Source organism: Caretta caretta, chromosome 5 (assembly GCF_965140235.1).
Source record: "Caretta caretta isolate rCarCar2 chromosome 5, rCarCar1.hap1, whole genome shotgun sequence".
NCBI lineage: Eukaryota > Metazoa > Chordata > Testudines > Cheloniidae > Caretta > Caretta caretta.
In genome coordinates, this window is record NC_134210.1 from 101836788 (window position 1) to 101853261 (window position 16474).

Here is a 16474-nt window from a genome sequence, read left to right on the forward strand (position 1 = left end):
CAAGGAAGAGATGGAGGGTGCTTACAGCACAGGAGAAGCAAGGCTGTATTTTATACCCCAGATCCATAAAGATATGTAGGCTTCTAATTTACATTTAAAATCAGTGCACTTCTTTGGTAAGAATCACATCTGTCTCAGAGGATGGGAGTCTTACAAGTGGAGTCTTAGTATAGGAATTATTTTTGTCCCAGACCACTCTATGCAGTTGATTCTTATAAATGGAGTGCACTGTACCTTTGGATCGGGGCCTGCATATTTTATTTATTTATTTATTTTTCAGTGTGAATCGTGGACATACCTCTTAACTTATCAAAACGCCAGTGAGGTGGATCCTTAGCAGGGAGATGCACTTGTTTAGGATGCGTTTTAGGATGAGTGCGTCAGGCAGCTGGTGTATGTGTAAAATCTTGTCAAATGAGCAGGTTCCAGCTGGAGTCCCTGAGACATAATAAACATGGCACCCCAATGGTATTTTTATTGTGGGACTCTTAAAAAGAGCTGAAATGCAGTTTAAAATGCAACTCTCTCCCCATCCCCAAGGGACCTGCTACCCTAGATTTGTAAATCAACTTCTCTTGGATTTTTGTGTAATATCTTATTTAGATTGTCTCACTTCTTCCCAGCCCTGGAGCCAAGGCGGCATGGACCTGGTCTGCTCAGCGCCCTGGGCCCTGCAGCAGCAGCTGGCCGGGCGGGAAGAAGGGGGAGGAGCTGGGAGGGAGAGGCCGGGGTTTGCTTCGCTTTCTCTCTCCTCCCGGGGAACGTTCCAAAAAGTATCCAGCGTTCTGAAAAAAGTAGCGAATGTTCCAAACCTGCAGCAGCCCGCCCGCCAAAACTCAGCCAACACAGGGGGCAGGAGCTGGTGTGGTCAGTGTTACTCCCGCTGCTGCTGCGGCAACCGCAGCTTCCAACTGGGCAAAAGGTGGGGGCAGCTGTCTTATTTGGGCCGCATCGCAGCGACTCCTTCTGTTGCAGCAGGAATTGGCTAATACGTGTTAGCCGAACCTCTCTTCTCCCAGCCACACCCCAGCCCCTGAAACATTAGCTCCTTCCCCCGTCCCTAACTGTGCGGGCGAACCAACCGGTCCGGGACGATGCCCAATGACTCATTCAACAAGCCCTCGGCTTCTTCGGACCATCATGCCCAGGGGGGTAAGATGAGCAGCTTCGGGAAAGCCGCCGTTCTGATGGCTGCTACTACTCCTGCCGGAGGTGGAGGGGGTGCCGGGGTCTTGGCTCAAGCCGCCGCCACCGCCGCCTCGGGAAAGAAGTCTCCCCGTCTCCCCAAGTGTGCCCGGTGCAGGAACCACGGCTACTCCTCGCCACTGAAAGGGCACAAGAGGTTCTGCATGTGGAGGGACTGTCAGTGTAAAAAATGCAGCCTGATCGCAGAGCGACAGCGGGTGATGGCAGCCCAGGTGAGCTGGGGATAAACGGGGACCAGGCCTCCTCGATTGAATCAAAAAAGGGGCCAAGGGTGGTGGAATGTGCCTTTCCTAGCACCTGTCTGAAACGCAGATACTTGACAGGCACACGAAGCTCCCTGCAGTGCAGAGAGAGGGGTTTAAAAGCTCTTATTTCAGGTTGTCACTCACGTGCACAATAACAGTTCCCCCACGGATGCAGGTTCTGCTCGACAGCAGTCACTAGAAAAGCTCTCGCAAGAATATACACCCTGCTCCCCAAAGCCCTCTTTCCCCTCAAATCTCCTCCAGTGTCTCCATGTTTCCCTCTAGACCCACTAGGCTGATGCTTTGCGGATGGCACATCTCTTATTACTCCAGACTGTCCGTTAAAACAGAGACTTGCGGAATTCAATCCACCCTGCACCTCCTCCCAGCCTTTGATTATTTGCCATTATATGGTTTCCATCTGCCATAACTACTAAAATACATTCTTGTTTACAAATAAATTTCATAAAACCTTTAAAACCTACCTAGAGGCCTGCTAAGCCTTTTATTCATCTAAATTATCGGCAACATGTCATTCCCTTCAGATGTTTTGGATAGTGTCCATAAAAGCGTATGTGCGATCTGTCCTCATGTGTGTTTCACCGGTTTCGGTATTTATAAACTGCTCAGAGTATGTTTTGAAAATGAACTTCCAAAGACATTAAATAAGTGCCCACATATATTTGCTTAAGTCTACCTTTGTAGTTTGACCGAGAATTGCTAAGTTTGTAAATGGAGCTGAATAGCTGCATTTCACAGATGTGAAGATAATGATACATACCAGGTTTTCTAGATGAATGGAAATGAATTCAATCATGTTTTACAAAACTAGAGTTTAACGCATGCTTGTTTTTCCCTTTTGCAATCAACAACCTAAACTTGTAACCTAAATCTACAACAGAAAAAGGAAAAATCTTCTGAAGAGCATGCGGATCTATTTGAGTTAAAACACCCCAACGAAGTCACGCTGGAGCCATGAAACATTTGTGTTTTAGAATTGGCAAAGAAACTGAAACAGAAACATTTAAAAAGCAGATTCTTGTCACACACTGTTTTTTTCCTGTTAACAAATGACCACATATTTCCTCACCAGTTTGATATGTATATTTAATTTACCTTATGTAAGCAAATAGTTACTTATTTTCAAACTGTAAAATTGATCTAAGTGGATGGAAGCATCTGAACGCATTAAAGGGACCTAAAAGGACCACATATTTTACTCGCTCCTGATACAGACACAGATTCAAGATTTGGGAGTTTAACCTGTGTTGATTGCAGAAGCTGGTCCAATATGGTATTTTTATGAAATCTAATTGGGTTTTTTACATATACTATCATACATATTTTGTTTAATCCTCTAACCAATGTAATGAATCAAAGAGTAACACATGATTCTCTTAATAGGAAAACACTTACCTCAAGAAAAAAAATTCTTTAAATTTTGGAATTACAGTATGCAAAAGGAAAGAACAAAATGATTGGATTTTTTTTAATCTGAATAAAAATGCTTTACTTTGCTGCTATCTCCAGATAATGTGGTCTTGAAGAGCATCCTGTATTGAGTAAATGAATGTGAATGCTTTTCTTTATAAATTGGTATGACATTTTGACACTTTACTTACAGCAATATTCAGAAGTGGTTTTAGTAAGTAGCGGATAACTCATATAGCAGATTTTGAATAATTTGTGAATGTATTTCCATTGCAAAAATGAGTAAAAATAAAATATGTTTATAAACTTTAAATTCTATTAAGACATTCAAGATGCAAGATTTCCAATGAAAATTTTTGGTGATGCATTTTCTATTGTCAAATACAACTTCACTTACCCTACATGGATATTTTTTGGAAAAACCTTCTTCATGTAAGATCAGCTAATTTTCATATTTTTGTAGGTAACTATTTAAGTTAATTATCTTAAAAATAATTGGGGATCTGATCAACTCAATGAATGGTGGGAGCAGAATTGAGTTGTAGTTTTCCAGTTTGACATGCTTATTTTTTCTGATGTTTTCTGTGTTTTTAGGTGTACTGTGGTTCATTTCTAAGAGTAAAAAATATTTGTAGTGGTGTTTTAAAAACATGTTTCCCTTGAATTATCTGTTTAAAAAATATTGGCCATTCAATGTCTTATGCTCTTGAGTTGCGCTAGTTTTAAACTTAAAACTGGAAACTAATAATTGGTGCTGGTACTCTGCCCCCCCTGGCTTGAAGGGGTTTCGATTATATACAGGATTTACAGTTTGGTTCAATAGCTCTCAGCACCCCAACTATAAAAATTGTTCCAGCACCACTGAAACTAATAGTAGCTAATAGTTCAAGCTTGGTCCAGTCCTGCATGGGAGTAACTTTACCCACGTAAGTAGTCCCATTGAAATCTCAGTTATACATGTAAATGTTTGCAGGATTGAATCCATATGAATCCAGTTCTGCAAACCCATGCTTATGTGAGTAACTCTGTGTGTATAAGGGCTTCTTGGATGAGAAAGATTGTGTGGCTTTGAGATGCAACATCCTGTTTTGCATTCCGTACTTGTGCAGTTTTACTAGAATAAATTATTTGCAGTCATTAGGCTTACTTATGTGAGTAAATGTTGCAGGACTGAAACCTATGCATCCGATGAAGTGAGCTGTAGCTCACGAAAGCTCATGCTCAAATAAATTGGTTAGTCTCTAAGGTGCCACAAGTACTCCTTTTCTTTTTGCGAATACAGACTAACACGGCTGTTACTCTGAATTCTGCAAGTGGTTGTCTCTCAGAACTTCCAGAATCCAAATTAACTATAATTCCCTTGCTCTGTGACTGAAGTGTGTGGCTGGTTGACATATTTTTTAAAACCTTGCAGTGTTGGGGTCAAGTCCCATCCCAGTCCCTGTTCTTGGACCAGGTCATGTACTCCCATTTCCCCCAAATATTGTTGGTTTTAGGAGGTCTTTCTTAGAATACTACAGTGATTATTTTGGAAAAATTATAGGTGCTTTTTTACCTCACTGGACATAATACACAGAGATCCTGTTGTGACACCCTGTGAAAAAGAACCATTTGAAATTGTAAAAGTATCAGTAAAAGTATCAGATTCTGTACAGATTGTTCTCATGCTGCTAGGTAGCTTCCATAATATGATTAACTCCTCTCTGCACATAGGCCTAGATCCCCAAAGTTATTTAAGCTCCTGAGTTTCTTCCTACCACCTGTGTTGATCTCGACCCTAGACCTCATTGTGCCTTATTTGGGACTGCTGTCCTTACCAAACCCAGAGCTTCCTGGAAGTGCTGAATGTTCCCACACATCATTTCAGTTGAATTTTTTTATGTATAGGAGATAAGATCCTTAAAATCTTCACTTACCACTCCCAATATATTTTGGAATGACCCATTTCCAGCAGGTGGAATCTTCTAGCACCATTCAGCTGATAGGTTGCTGCTAGATTTTGCAAATGAAATTCCAAGAGTTTGTATTGGAAGATGTTTTTGTTACAAGAACAATTATTAAAAATGCTGCTTTTTTGGGGTACAGCATCATTACAAAAGTAAAGAAAAATAACACTGTTCAATATACTGTAGTATTGAGGAAAAGGGAGGGTCTAGGTAAATTATACTGTGACATCTCAAAAACTGTGCCCCAAAAAATACATGGTCACCTCTTGTAAGTTGGAGGGTGATTTCCACAATTCAAATGCAAACATGGACCAAACTGCCACCTGTATGGGAAATCACAGCATAGGGGATTATAAACTCTGATGCCATGTCTGTGCTAGCCAAATGACTCGTTAGTGACAAGGGGTGTTAGCCGTGGGTGCAGCTAACTGCTGTTTAGCTACCACTGCAAACAAGGAGAAATGGTGCTGAGAACTGCAGCACAATGGTTTTCCCCCAGGAATAGACATACCCCTGGTTGTCTGCCAGCGGGTACATCACCTCGTCTAGATATTTACCTACTTTTACAACAGGCTACATAAAAAGCTGTAGCAAAGTCAGTACAAACTAAAATTTCATACAGACAATGACTTGTTTATACTGCTCTAGATACTATACACTGAAATGTAAGTACAATATTTATATTCCCATGGATTTATTTTATAATTCTGTGGTAAAAATGAGACAATCAGCTATTTTTCAGGAATAGTGTGCTGTGACACTTTTGTATTTTTATGTCTGATTTTGTAAGCAAGTAGTTTTTAAGTGAGGTGAACCTTGAGGTAGGCAAGACAAATCAGACTCCCGAAAGGGGTACAGTAGTCTGGAAATGTCGAGAGACACTGCTGTAGTGGGATGTGTGGATGACCTCTCTTTCTGAAGTGGTGCGGAACATGGTTTGTTTGTACCTATGCTTGTAAAAGCTATTTTTGGTGCTGGTTGTGACATTTGTTGTCAGCAACAGGTTGTCTACATGAGCAAAACAAGGGTATCGTTTGCTAGCTCAGAGTTTCCTCTGGTTGTGTGTATTGGTAGGATTGCTGTAGAATGAAGGGGAAGTTCAGGCCACAGAACCCATGGATCTGGGGTTCATTTATGTGGGAGGCATGTGTGTCTTGTTCCATGGTCCTCATCGCAGCCATATTCTTATGGATTTGGTGACTGCTCTTGCCCTGCTTTCCTCCTGTGTGCTATGAAAACTTGCCTGAGGGGGATTCTGGGGCAGCAGCCTGCAGGGCAACCCAAGATCACTACTTCTCTCGGCACTGGCCTTCATGGATCTCCTGAGATCTTCAGACTTGCCATTTCTTGTGGGGCCAGAGCCCCCCCCGATGAAAAGCTGCAACAGCTACTTTGCAAGTGGGAGCTTTCAGAATTTCCTGCCCCGCTGAGGCTATGTACAAACACAGGAGATTATCTGTCCCTTTGCCCAGATCCACAGCAAGTAGAAATAAAATAACAGCCAGATATCTTTGAAAAATCTTCTTCCTGCTTTGCCTGAGCATGACTGTATCACGCTGACCCTGGCTAGAATCTTTGACAAGAATGGTGTGATTTTAGCCAGTACTAAGTATTTAATTCCTGTGCCCCTGCTGAAAACAGAAGACATATTTTTTTATGGCGGTAGCATTTTACAAGAGTCTTTCATCTTACCCCTGTAACCTAACTGAAGTTTGCATGGCTATAAATGAAGGTAAATTTTGACCCACGTTGTTTCATAGCATCTTTTTGCTTTATACCCCTCAGAATGTTATTTCCCCCTTTCATGTCCTGATATTAATAGCCATGAGTTGTTGGAATGTGTGGTATGCCCCTTAGTTTGGGACCAGTGGGTAATTTCCCTTGTGTTCATTGTGATCATTGTCTAACGAGAGACTAGACACAGAATAGTTGTTCTTGTTTCCAGGTTGCATTGAGAAGGCAGCAGGCCCAAGAAGAAGAGCTGGGGATCAGCCATCCCATCCCTCTGCCAAGTGCCCCAGAGCTCTTCGTTAAGAAGGAAAACAATGGTGGCAGCTCCTGTTTATTGTTGGAAAACAGCAGCCCGACACATTCAACAAACACAGCAACTACAGCATCCACCACCCCATCAGGTAAGGGAGTGGGGGGAAGAAAAGGGGGGTTCTGGTCACTCTAATGAAGAAAGCTTGTTTCAGAGAGATGCTAGTTTTTGTTTTCCATGCTTGTTATAGCTGCAGTGACAGGTCTGCTGTGTGTTTCCTTCTCTTTTCTTTCCCACAGAGCAACACTGCTGCGGAAAAAAATCTGACAGAAAAGGTGGGGGGGGGAGGGGATACAGCAAGCAATTTTTCATATTTTTTCTTTTTTCAAAAACATGTGGAAATCAAAATGGAAAATTTCAGAAACCATCAGCCAGCTCTTCTACTGTATATATGTGTAGGCATGAAACAAGTCTGCAAATTGAATGCAATCATTTCCATTCATATCCGGGATTTAAAAGAGTTCTCTCAACGCCATTGTGGCTGAAAATGAAGCCCCTTGGGCCACATCCACAGCTGATGTAAATCATCATAGTTCCCTTGGTGTCAGTGGGGCAATGCTGATTTACACCAGCTGATGATCTGATGCTTTGTCTTTTCAAAACCTCACATAATTAGAAATAACAATGGGTCATAACCAAAAGTGAAACCAGCTTCACCGACTTCCATTGTCCCAACTGAGAGAGATGAAAAAGCAAACGAACACGGTGAGAAGGAAACTGGATTTTCGTTTAGGTTTAGTAACCAAGGGGATGTTAGTAATACAGGTAAAGCAATGTGTTAAAAATATGTTTGCGAAATGGACATTGTCCTACTAATTAACTAAAAATCACCTCTGGCCAGGGTGCTTCTGTGTGTCAGCTAGCCGGCACCATTGCCCGCTCCAGTACATTTAGAGCTTAATTCCTGCACCTGCCAAATGGAATTGCTATATCCCACGTTGACCAGGCAACCCCTCTGGGTCCAATCCCTGTACACACAGAATAGCATTTCCATGATTTGCGTGTGTTAAGAGGGTATTGTTTTGGGTTGTGTTTAGAAAAATTGCTTGTTGGAATTAACAAGTCAGATTTTGTTTTCATTCAGACAATCCTGTTCGGACTCACGGTCAACCAAAGATGATCTTTTCATAAAAAGAAATATATTTGGAACACTGGGTTTTGTTTGTGGTGGGGAAGGCTGGTTAAGGATTAAAACAGCTTGTGAAATCACTTCCAGAGATTGAGGTTAATTCAGACAAAAGAGGGGGAAAACTTACTCAGATAAATCCAGAAAATGAGATCACGTTGCAATCAGTGAAACACTCAGGAACTTCAGCCTCAATGGATATACAATGGAGTATTTAACCTATTCAGTTTTTACTGCAATAAAAATGTGCATTCAGCACCCTTGGTAATATTATAAAAATACACAGATCCATAAAAAGATCCTCGGAAAACTTTATGCTGGACTGAAAAATGTAAAGTGTAAATATTGCCAATTTAAAAATCTTTAGAAATGTTTTAAAGATGTCAGTAAAGGACTAATTAATTATAAACATCTTTCAGGCCACTCTTTTTTTAAGCGGAGTGTCTTTGTCAGTGTGACAGATAATTACGTTCTTCAACATAATAGCTCCATGTTCTTCTTTAGCATTTTAATAAATAGCACCATGTAGGCAGCAGCATTGATAATATTGTGCTTAGACCTTTGAAAAGTAGATGCGTTTCCAACAAAAGACAAAATAGGGGTCAGCATTCCTTTGCCAGAAATTAATTCAGAAATCATGTACAGCATGTGGGGATGAAAAGTTTGGCTGAGATTTTCAAAAATAGGAGCCTATGTCATAGAATCATAGAATACCAGGGTTGGAAGGGACCTCAGGAGGTCATCTAGTCCAATCCCCTGCTCAAAGCAGGACTGATCCCTAATTTTGCCCCAGATCCCAAACGGCCCCCTCAAGGATTGAACTCACAACCCTGGATTTAGCAGGCCAATGCTCAAACCACTGAGCTATCACTCCCCCCAAAAATAGAGTCATAGAATATCAGGGTTGGAAGGGACCTCAGGAGGTCATCTAGTCCAATCCCCTGCTCAAAGCAGGACCGATCCCTAATTTTGCCCCAGATCCCAAACGGCCCCCTCAAGGATTGAACTCACAACCCTGGATTTAGCAGGCCAATGCTCAAACCACTGAGCTATCACTCCCCCCAAAAATAGAGTCATAGAATATCAGGGTTGGAAGGGACCTCAGGAGGTCATCTAGTCCAACCCCCTGCTCAAAGCAGGACCAATCCCCAATTTTTGCCCCAGATCCCAAATGGCCCCCTCAAGGATTGAACTCACAACCCTGGGTTTAGCAGGCCAATGCTCAAACCACTCAAAGCACCTAAATAAGACCCTGATCCTCTGAACACTGACACATATCCATAACTTCAAGCACATGCATGGTCACATTAGTGAACTCCTGGCCCAGTTGAAGTAATTGGGAGTTCTGCCATTGACTGCAGTGAAGTACTGTTTTCACGATTGACTTTGATGTGACTACTCATGTCCTTCAAGTTAAGGATCATAGAATCATAGAATCATAGAATATAAGGGTTGGAAGGGACCCCAGAAGGTCATCTAGTCCAACCCCCTGCTCAAAGCAGGACCAATTCCCAGTTAAATCATCCCAGCCAGGGCTTTGTCAAGCCTGACCTTAAAAACCTCTAAGGAAGGAGATTCTACCACCTCCCTAGGTAACGCATTCCAGTGTTTCACCACCCTCTTAGTGAAAAAGTTTTTCCTAATATCCAATCTAAACCTCCCCCACTGCAGCTTGAGACCATTACTCCTCGTTCTGTCATCTGATACCATTGAGAACAGTCTAGAGCCATCCTCTTTGGAACCCCCTTTCAGGTAGTTGAAAGCAGCTATCAAATCCCCCCTCATTCTTCTCTTCTGCAGGCTAAACAATCCCAGCTCCCTCAGCCTCTCCTCATAACTCATGTGTTCCAGACCCCTAATCATTTTTGTTGCCCTTCGCTGGACTCTCTCCAATTTATCCACATCCTTCTTGAAGTGTGGGGCCCAAAACTGGACACAGTACTCCAGATGAGGCCTCACCAATGTCGAATAGAGGGGAACGATCACGTCCCTCGATCTGCTCGCTATGCCCCTACTTATACATCCCAAAATGCCATTGGCCTTCTTGGCAACAAGGGCACACTGCTGACTCATATCCAGCTTCTCGTCCACTGTCACCCCTAGGTCCTTTTCCGCAGAACTGCTGCCTAGCCATTCGGTCCCTAGTCTGTAGCTGTGCATTGGGTTCTTCCGTCCTAAGTGCAGGACCCTGCACTTATCCTTATTGAACCTCATCAGATTTCTTTTGGCCCAATCCTCCAATTTGTCTAGGTCCTTCTGTATCCTATCCCTCCCCTCCAGCGTATCTACCACTCCTCCCAGTTTAGTATCATCCGCAAATTTGCTGAGAGTGCAATCCACACCATCCTCCAGATCATTTATGAAGATATTGAACAAAACCGGCCCCAGGACCGACCCTTGGGGCACTCCACTTGATACCGGCTGCCAACTAGACATGGAGCCATTGATAACTACCCGTTGAGCCCGACAATCTAGCCAGCTTTCTACCCACCTTGTAGTGCATTCATCCAGCCCATACTTCCTTAACTTGCTGACAAGAATACTGTGGGAGACTGTGTCAAAAGCTTTGCTAAAGTCAAGAAACAATACATCCACTGCTTTCCCTTCATCCACAGAACCAGTAATCTCATCATAGAAGGCGATTAGATTAGTCAGACATGACCTTCCCTTGGTGAATCCATGCTGACTGTTCCTGATCACTTTCCTCTCATGCAAGTGCTTCAGGATTGATTCTTTGAGGACCTGCTCCATGATTTTTCCAGGGACTGAAGTGAGGCTGACTGGCCTGTAGTTCCCAGGATCCTCCTTCTTCCCTTTTTTAAAGATTGGCACTACATTAGCCTTTTTCCAGTCATCCGGGACTTCCCCGGTTCGCCACGAGTTTTCAAAGATAATGGCCAATGGCTCTGCAATCACAGCCGCCAGTTCCTTCAGCACTCTCGGATGCAACTCGTCCGGCCCCATGGACTTGTGCATGTCCAGCTTTTCTAAATAGTCCCTAACCACCTCTATCTCCACAGAGGGCTGTCCATCTCTTCCCCATTTTGTGATGCCCAGCGTAGCAGTCTGGGATGCACATAAATATTTGCAGGAGTGAGGCCCGAGCGGCCTGATTTTCAGCACCATGCACCTGGCTACTTCTACAGAAGTCACTGTTCAGCACCTTTGGAAATTAAGTTTCTTAGCTGCCCAAATTGAGATTTATGCACCTAACTTGGTCTTTAGTTATTTTATGTGTGTGAACGTTTTCCTCCCTAGATACAAGTACACAGGTGCACAGGTATATGTGTCTATATTAACATATATAGATTAAACTTCCTTTGCAGGGGATCTTTATATAGTTAAGATGATGCCAGCCCTAGTATGAGAGCTGCAGAGAATCTTCCCCTTTGCAATCCAGGGTGTTTTCAGGTATCCTGCACTTGTGTTTAACCAGTTTTTAATGTTACTCTCAAGCGAGAGTTTAATAAGTCACCTGATTTGGAGACGAAATGAGTGAATTGCGCATTAATGGAATGAGGGGACATTGGGGGTGTGGAAAAGCAAAACAAAGGCGGCGGCAGTAAGGAAAAACTCCACTTTTAAAAATAAAGAGTCTAGGAATCCGATTTCGGTGACCAACCATATCATGAAAGACCCAAAGCCTTCAAACGTGCCATGTGAATGAAACATAATGATGGCTTATGGTGAATCTGGTATGTACTTGGGCGGCCACAGTGCTATTTTTAGTGCACTAGCTTGCAGAGAGCTAGCACATGTCTGTCCACCCACACTGGGAAGCTCCGTTCCAGCTGTGGTGTAGACATACCCTAAGAAAGATAGCAGGCCCTGCCTCACTCTCATGAAAAGGAACTGCAGGGGTTGAATAGGGCTGGTTCATAGCAGCCTGGTGAGTGGGCCCTATTTTGGAAGTGGTGTTGTTGTGCCCCAGAGTCTAAACTTTCACTGAAAATAAAAATGAAGTCCTTAGCTCTGACAGTTGAAAAGATAACCTTCCAAATATGAATGGAATATAATTGATGGAGCGGTGCATGCCTGAGTCTGCAGGCAGCCTGAGCTCTGAATTCTGAACTGCTCCCCTTCATCTCCTTGGCATTAGGGAGAGAGATTGCAGGATGACCCTTCCCCAAGGAATGTGTGGGGAGAAGAGAGAGGTTGGTCAAAGAAGGGAGCGGAGATAGAGGAGATGGCCCAACACACCACTGCATACAGCCCTTCCCAAGGACAAAAGCCCTGTTAGTGCCCCACTGTGCTAGGTTCTATACAAACACATAGTAAAAGTTAGTCCCTGGCCACCCTATATAGATGAGACAGACAAAGGATGGAAGGGGCAACAGAAACACAGCGTGGGGAAGTGACTTGCCCAAGGAAAGATCATACAGTAGGTCAGTGTCAGAGATAGGGTTAGAAGCCAGGTTTGCTGAGTGCAGTCCTCTCCACTGGATCACGCTGCCTGACCTTTCACAGGGCCTTTTTTGTATGTAGGTGCAGTTCTTTGGAAAACAACCATTTACAGTAGTAGTCAATGCTCACTGAGTCAAACCATGCCCTAAGCTGGAGGCAGACTGCTTTCACTGCCACGCAGGAGAACCATGTGGACACCCAGGAGGACTCCTGTGAGGACAAATCTCTCTCTGTCGAACATTAGTACATAGTACACAGGAGGTCATAGTGACAGTTGTTAATTCTATTCCTTATGCAAGCTGTTGGCTTTAAAGGCTTAGTAGTTTTCCTTTTGAACTTCATCAGACTGCACATAGTTTGTGTGTGAAAGAGTCACACAAATCAGATAGGGTGCCAGGGAGAGAGGGACTTTCCTCATTGTATCCATTTTATTGGCAGGTCGGAAATATTATGACACCTTGAGAAACCAGAGACAATTTTTCAGACCTCTTGCGACGCGCCGTTTTTGGGAAAGAGGCAGAATGAGGCGTATTGGCACTAGCACAGCAGCTTGCCCATGTACCGTTTCAGTCTTGGCGATAGTGTTTAGTTGGAAAGGTGCTTATTATCTTCCAGAATCCGAAAGAAAAGAAACATGGGAGTTTGCAGGATAGTCGGCAGGAATAGCATGGGAGCAAATGAAACAGTTTGGCAGGACAGATACAGAACTTCTGTAAGCAGATCTCATTGTTACTGAGCAATTTTCCTGAAAAAGTATCATCTGGTTTAACTGTAGTGCACAGATATTGTAATGCTCAGTAAAAAGCCAGGATTCAGGAGCATTTAGAGCAACAGTGAGTTCCTCGTGTTTTGTTTTGTTAATTAAATGTAGTGGGCAAAATTCGGAGATGAGTCTTAGGGGAGACTGAGCTGATGTGATTGTACCTTTCAGATGGCCTTTCTTTTAGTCCCAGAGTCATCTACGTTCCCCACAAATGTGATATCCCTGTACTTCTTTGGTTTACATCAGAAATGCAGAGCCATGAAATGAAGGTTGCAGAGAGAGCTGCTCACATGAAAGGAAGGAATCTCACGTCATTTTCATGGAAGAAATGTAATAATTTGTGCCCTCATTTTGCGGTTTTGTCACACGTTATGCCTTGGCAAGTTGGGAGATATGGGCGTGACATACACATTGAGGAGACCAGAAGATGCTGTAGGATAGTTCAACTTTCTGGGTCTCCCCCATGTGATGCAACTGAGACTCCGCCAAGACTTAGCATACTAAAGCTCGACCTACTTATCACCAGGCAGCTTTACACATTGTGGGCTGCTTCTCTCTGTTAGGTCTCGTACAACCTTAATCAGGGCATCATTTCTTTGCCTCCATAATGACACTGGTTCTGATCAAGTTAAATGTACCATTATTAGCACTTAGTAATCCATTTCCAGGGTCGAGCGCACCTAGCTCAGTGGTCCCCAGTCCTGATTAGGGGCATCTGGGTGCCACTTGGGTATAAATATTTGAAAGTACTCCAATTTCATTTCAGATAACACATAGGTTTAACAAAATCTGTAATCTTGCCAGTATATAGGAGAAAAGGTCCAGATGAAATACAGAACCGACACTTTGTTAATGTCACTGGACTAAAAAAATTGAAGGTTTAGTTCATTGTTATTTTTCCTTTTGATACATTTATCATGAATGATGGAAACAAAGGTGTTTCTTCATATTTCACTAGGTAGGACCTCCCTTTATTAAGAGACTGTTGGCGGACTGGCATGGTTTATCTACATATTGTTAGGTAGTTATGTGGTTATTGGTCCACTGGCAAAGAAGCATTTAAGTGTTTACAAGTAGAGCCTTGAAGATCCGCGGATATCTTCTTTATAGCATCCGTGTTTGTGGATATCTGCAGACCATTTTTGTGGATTGTGGATACAGATGCGGATAAAATCTCCCCTTTACCCTTTAATTTCCTCCTTTCCTTCTTTTCTGTTAGTCTTTCACTATGTTCATGCTTAAACAAGAGGGTGTGTCGGGGTATGGAGGAGAAGGTTCTTATGCCCCTGTATGGGGTACCCAGTCCAGTCACAATTAGCTCTAAAACAAAGGAAAATTTAGGCAATGGTTATTACTGATGAGCTATTAGATTGTGAGATAGTCTCCCAAGGGAACTGGAAAAAGCCCCATTGCTTGGGTGATTTTCAAACTGGGCTGGACAAAGACCCATGGAAAAATATGGAAATGGACAATCCTGCACTGTCAGGCATGTGGGCTAAAGAACCTGCCAATAATAGCTCTTTTCTATTTCTGATGTCTATGATTCAGTACTGGATTTGTAGGCGGTATTGGACAGTGGGATGGATGTGACCTCAGAGTGCACAGCCATTGCAACAATGGCAAGTCTTCTGCTTGCTGTGAGTTCTCTATACAGGGGATACCTCTTGTCGAGCAAGTGAGGTACTACTGGTTCTCTCTTTGTTGCTTTGGTATAGCCATATTGAGGAATGCCGCAGAGACTCCTGAGCATCTCCTTATAAAAAGGGCATAGATAAATCTGAGAGAATCAAGAGAAGGGTGGCAGAAATGATGTATGGCTTGTCGAAAAGGAGACTAAGGGTGGATATTACAGTCTATAAATATCTGAGCAGTAATAATATGAAGGAGGAGGAGTGATTATTTACAGTACTTGAGACCGCATAACAAGGAGCAATGGCTTGAAACTAAAAAAAGGAAAAAATTAAATTAGACAGTAGACACTTTTTTTCCGACCTGGAAGTGCAGTTAGGCAATAGAATGACCTGCCTAAGGACAAGGAGGTAAGTGAAGCATCGTAAGCATAGGCCGTGAGTTATAGCCTGTGCTCCACCAATATTGAGGAACGTGGGCCCAGCTTCACCAATGTTTGGGCTTATATTTTCAGAGCCGTCCTGTCCATAGGATGGACCGGGGCAACCGCCCCGGCCCCCGTGCTTTGGGGGGCCCTGTGCTTCAGGGGCACACTGGGTCCAGGGCGGCCTGGGGGGCCTGGTGCTGGCAGCCACGAGCGACCCGGCCCCAGCCTGCCCTGCCCTGCTCCGCCTCTTTCTGTCCCTGCTCCGCTTCTGCCCCACTGCACCCCTTCCCCCAAGTCCCCGCTCCGCCTCTTCCTGACCCTGCTTTGCCCCCATTCCACCCCTTCCGCCAAAGCCCAGCCCTGCCTCTTTCTGGCTTTTGTCCCCGAGTGACATTGGGAGCCAGTGGGATGGGGCAGAGCGGGGCGGAATGGGGCTGGGTCGGTCGCTGCTGCCGGCTCCAGGCGCCTCACTAACCCTCCCAGGCCGGCCTGGACCCTGCGTCCTCCTGAAGCACAGCCCCCACAAAGTGCGGGCCCAGGGCAGTTGCCCTGGTCTGTCCTATGGTCGGGACGGCTCTGCTTGGACCCATTCTGGGCACCACCAAAAATTATACAAACCTGGTGCCCATGATCGTAAGAGGTGTTTAGGACAGAGGTGGGCAAACTACGGCCGGCGGACCACATCCTGCCCGTGGGCCCGTCCTGCCCAGCCCTTGAGCTCCCAGCCAGGGAGGCTCACCCCTGGCCCCACCCCTGCTGTTCCCTTTCCCCCTCTGTTCCTCCTCCCCCGCAGTCACACCGCTGCATGGACAGTGCTCTGGGCGGCTGGGCGGCGTGTTCCTGCAGGGCAGTGCAGCAGTGTGTCCGGCTCTGGCCTGGCGGCGCGACTGCCAGACGTGCTGCTCTGAGCGGCACGGTAAGGGGGCCTGGGCCAGGGGGTTGGATAAGGGGCAGAGGGTTCCGGAGGGCAGTCAGGGGAGAGGGAACAGGGGTTGGATAAGCGTGGGAGTCCTGGGGGGCCTGTCAGGGGGCGGGGGTTTGGATAGGGGGAGGGGCTGTCAGGGAGTGGGAGTCCCAGGGGGGCCTGTCGGGGCGGTCAGGGTCCCTGGAAGGGGGCGGTCAGGGGACAAGGAGTGGGGAGGGGTTGGATGGGTTGGGAGTTCTGAGGGGGGCAGTCAGGGGGTGGGAAGTGGGAGGGGGCGGATAGGCAGTGGGGGCCAGGCTGTTTGGGGAGGCACATCCTTCCCTACCCGGGC

At 44.8% G+C, this 16474-nt stretch overlaps 1 protein-coding gene across 5 annotated transcripts in view; it reads left to right on the forward strand.

Moving 5' to 3' along the window:
* The first annotated feature begins 799 nt into the window (after positions 1-799).
* DMRT1 (doublesex and mab-3 related transcription factor 1) overlaps positions 800-16474 on the forward strand; it is an 88491-nt gene continuing 72816 nt past the window's right edge. For 2 of the 5 annotated variants that reach the window (XM_048851247.2, XM_048851248.2), the window contains exons 1-2: positions 803-1418; positions 6774-6960. In XM_048851247.2, coding sequence (XP_048707204.1) covers positions 1095-1418; positions 6774-6960 — 511 coding nt within the window. In that variant the 5' untranslated portion in view covers positions 803-1094. Of the gene's footprint in view, positions 1419-6773; positions 6961-16474 lie in introns of all 5 variants that reach the window. The other 3 variants (XM_075128753.1, XM_075128754.1, XM_075128755.1) reach the window with 3 other exon arrangements.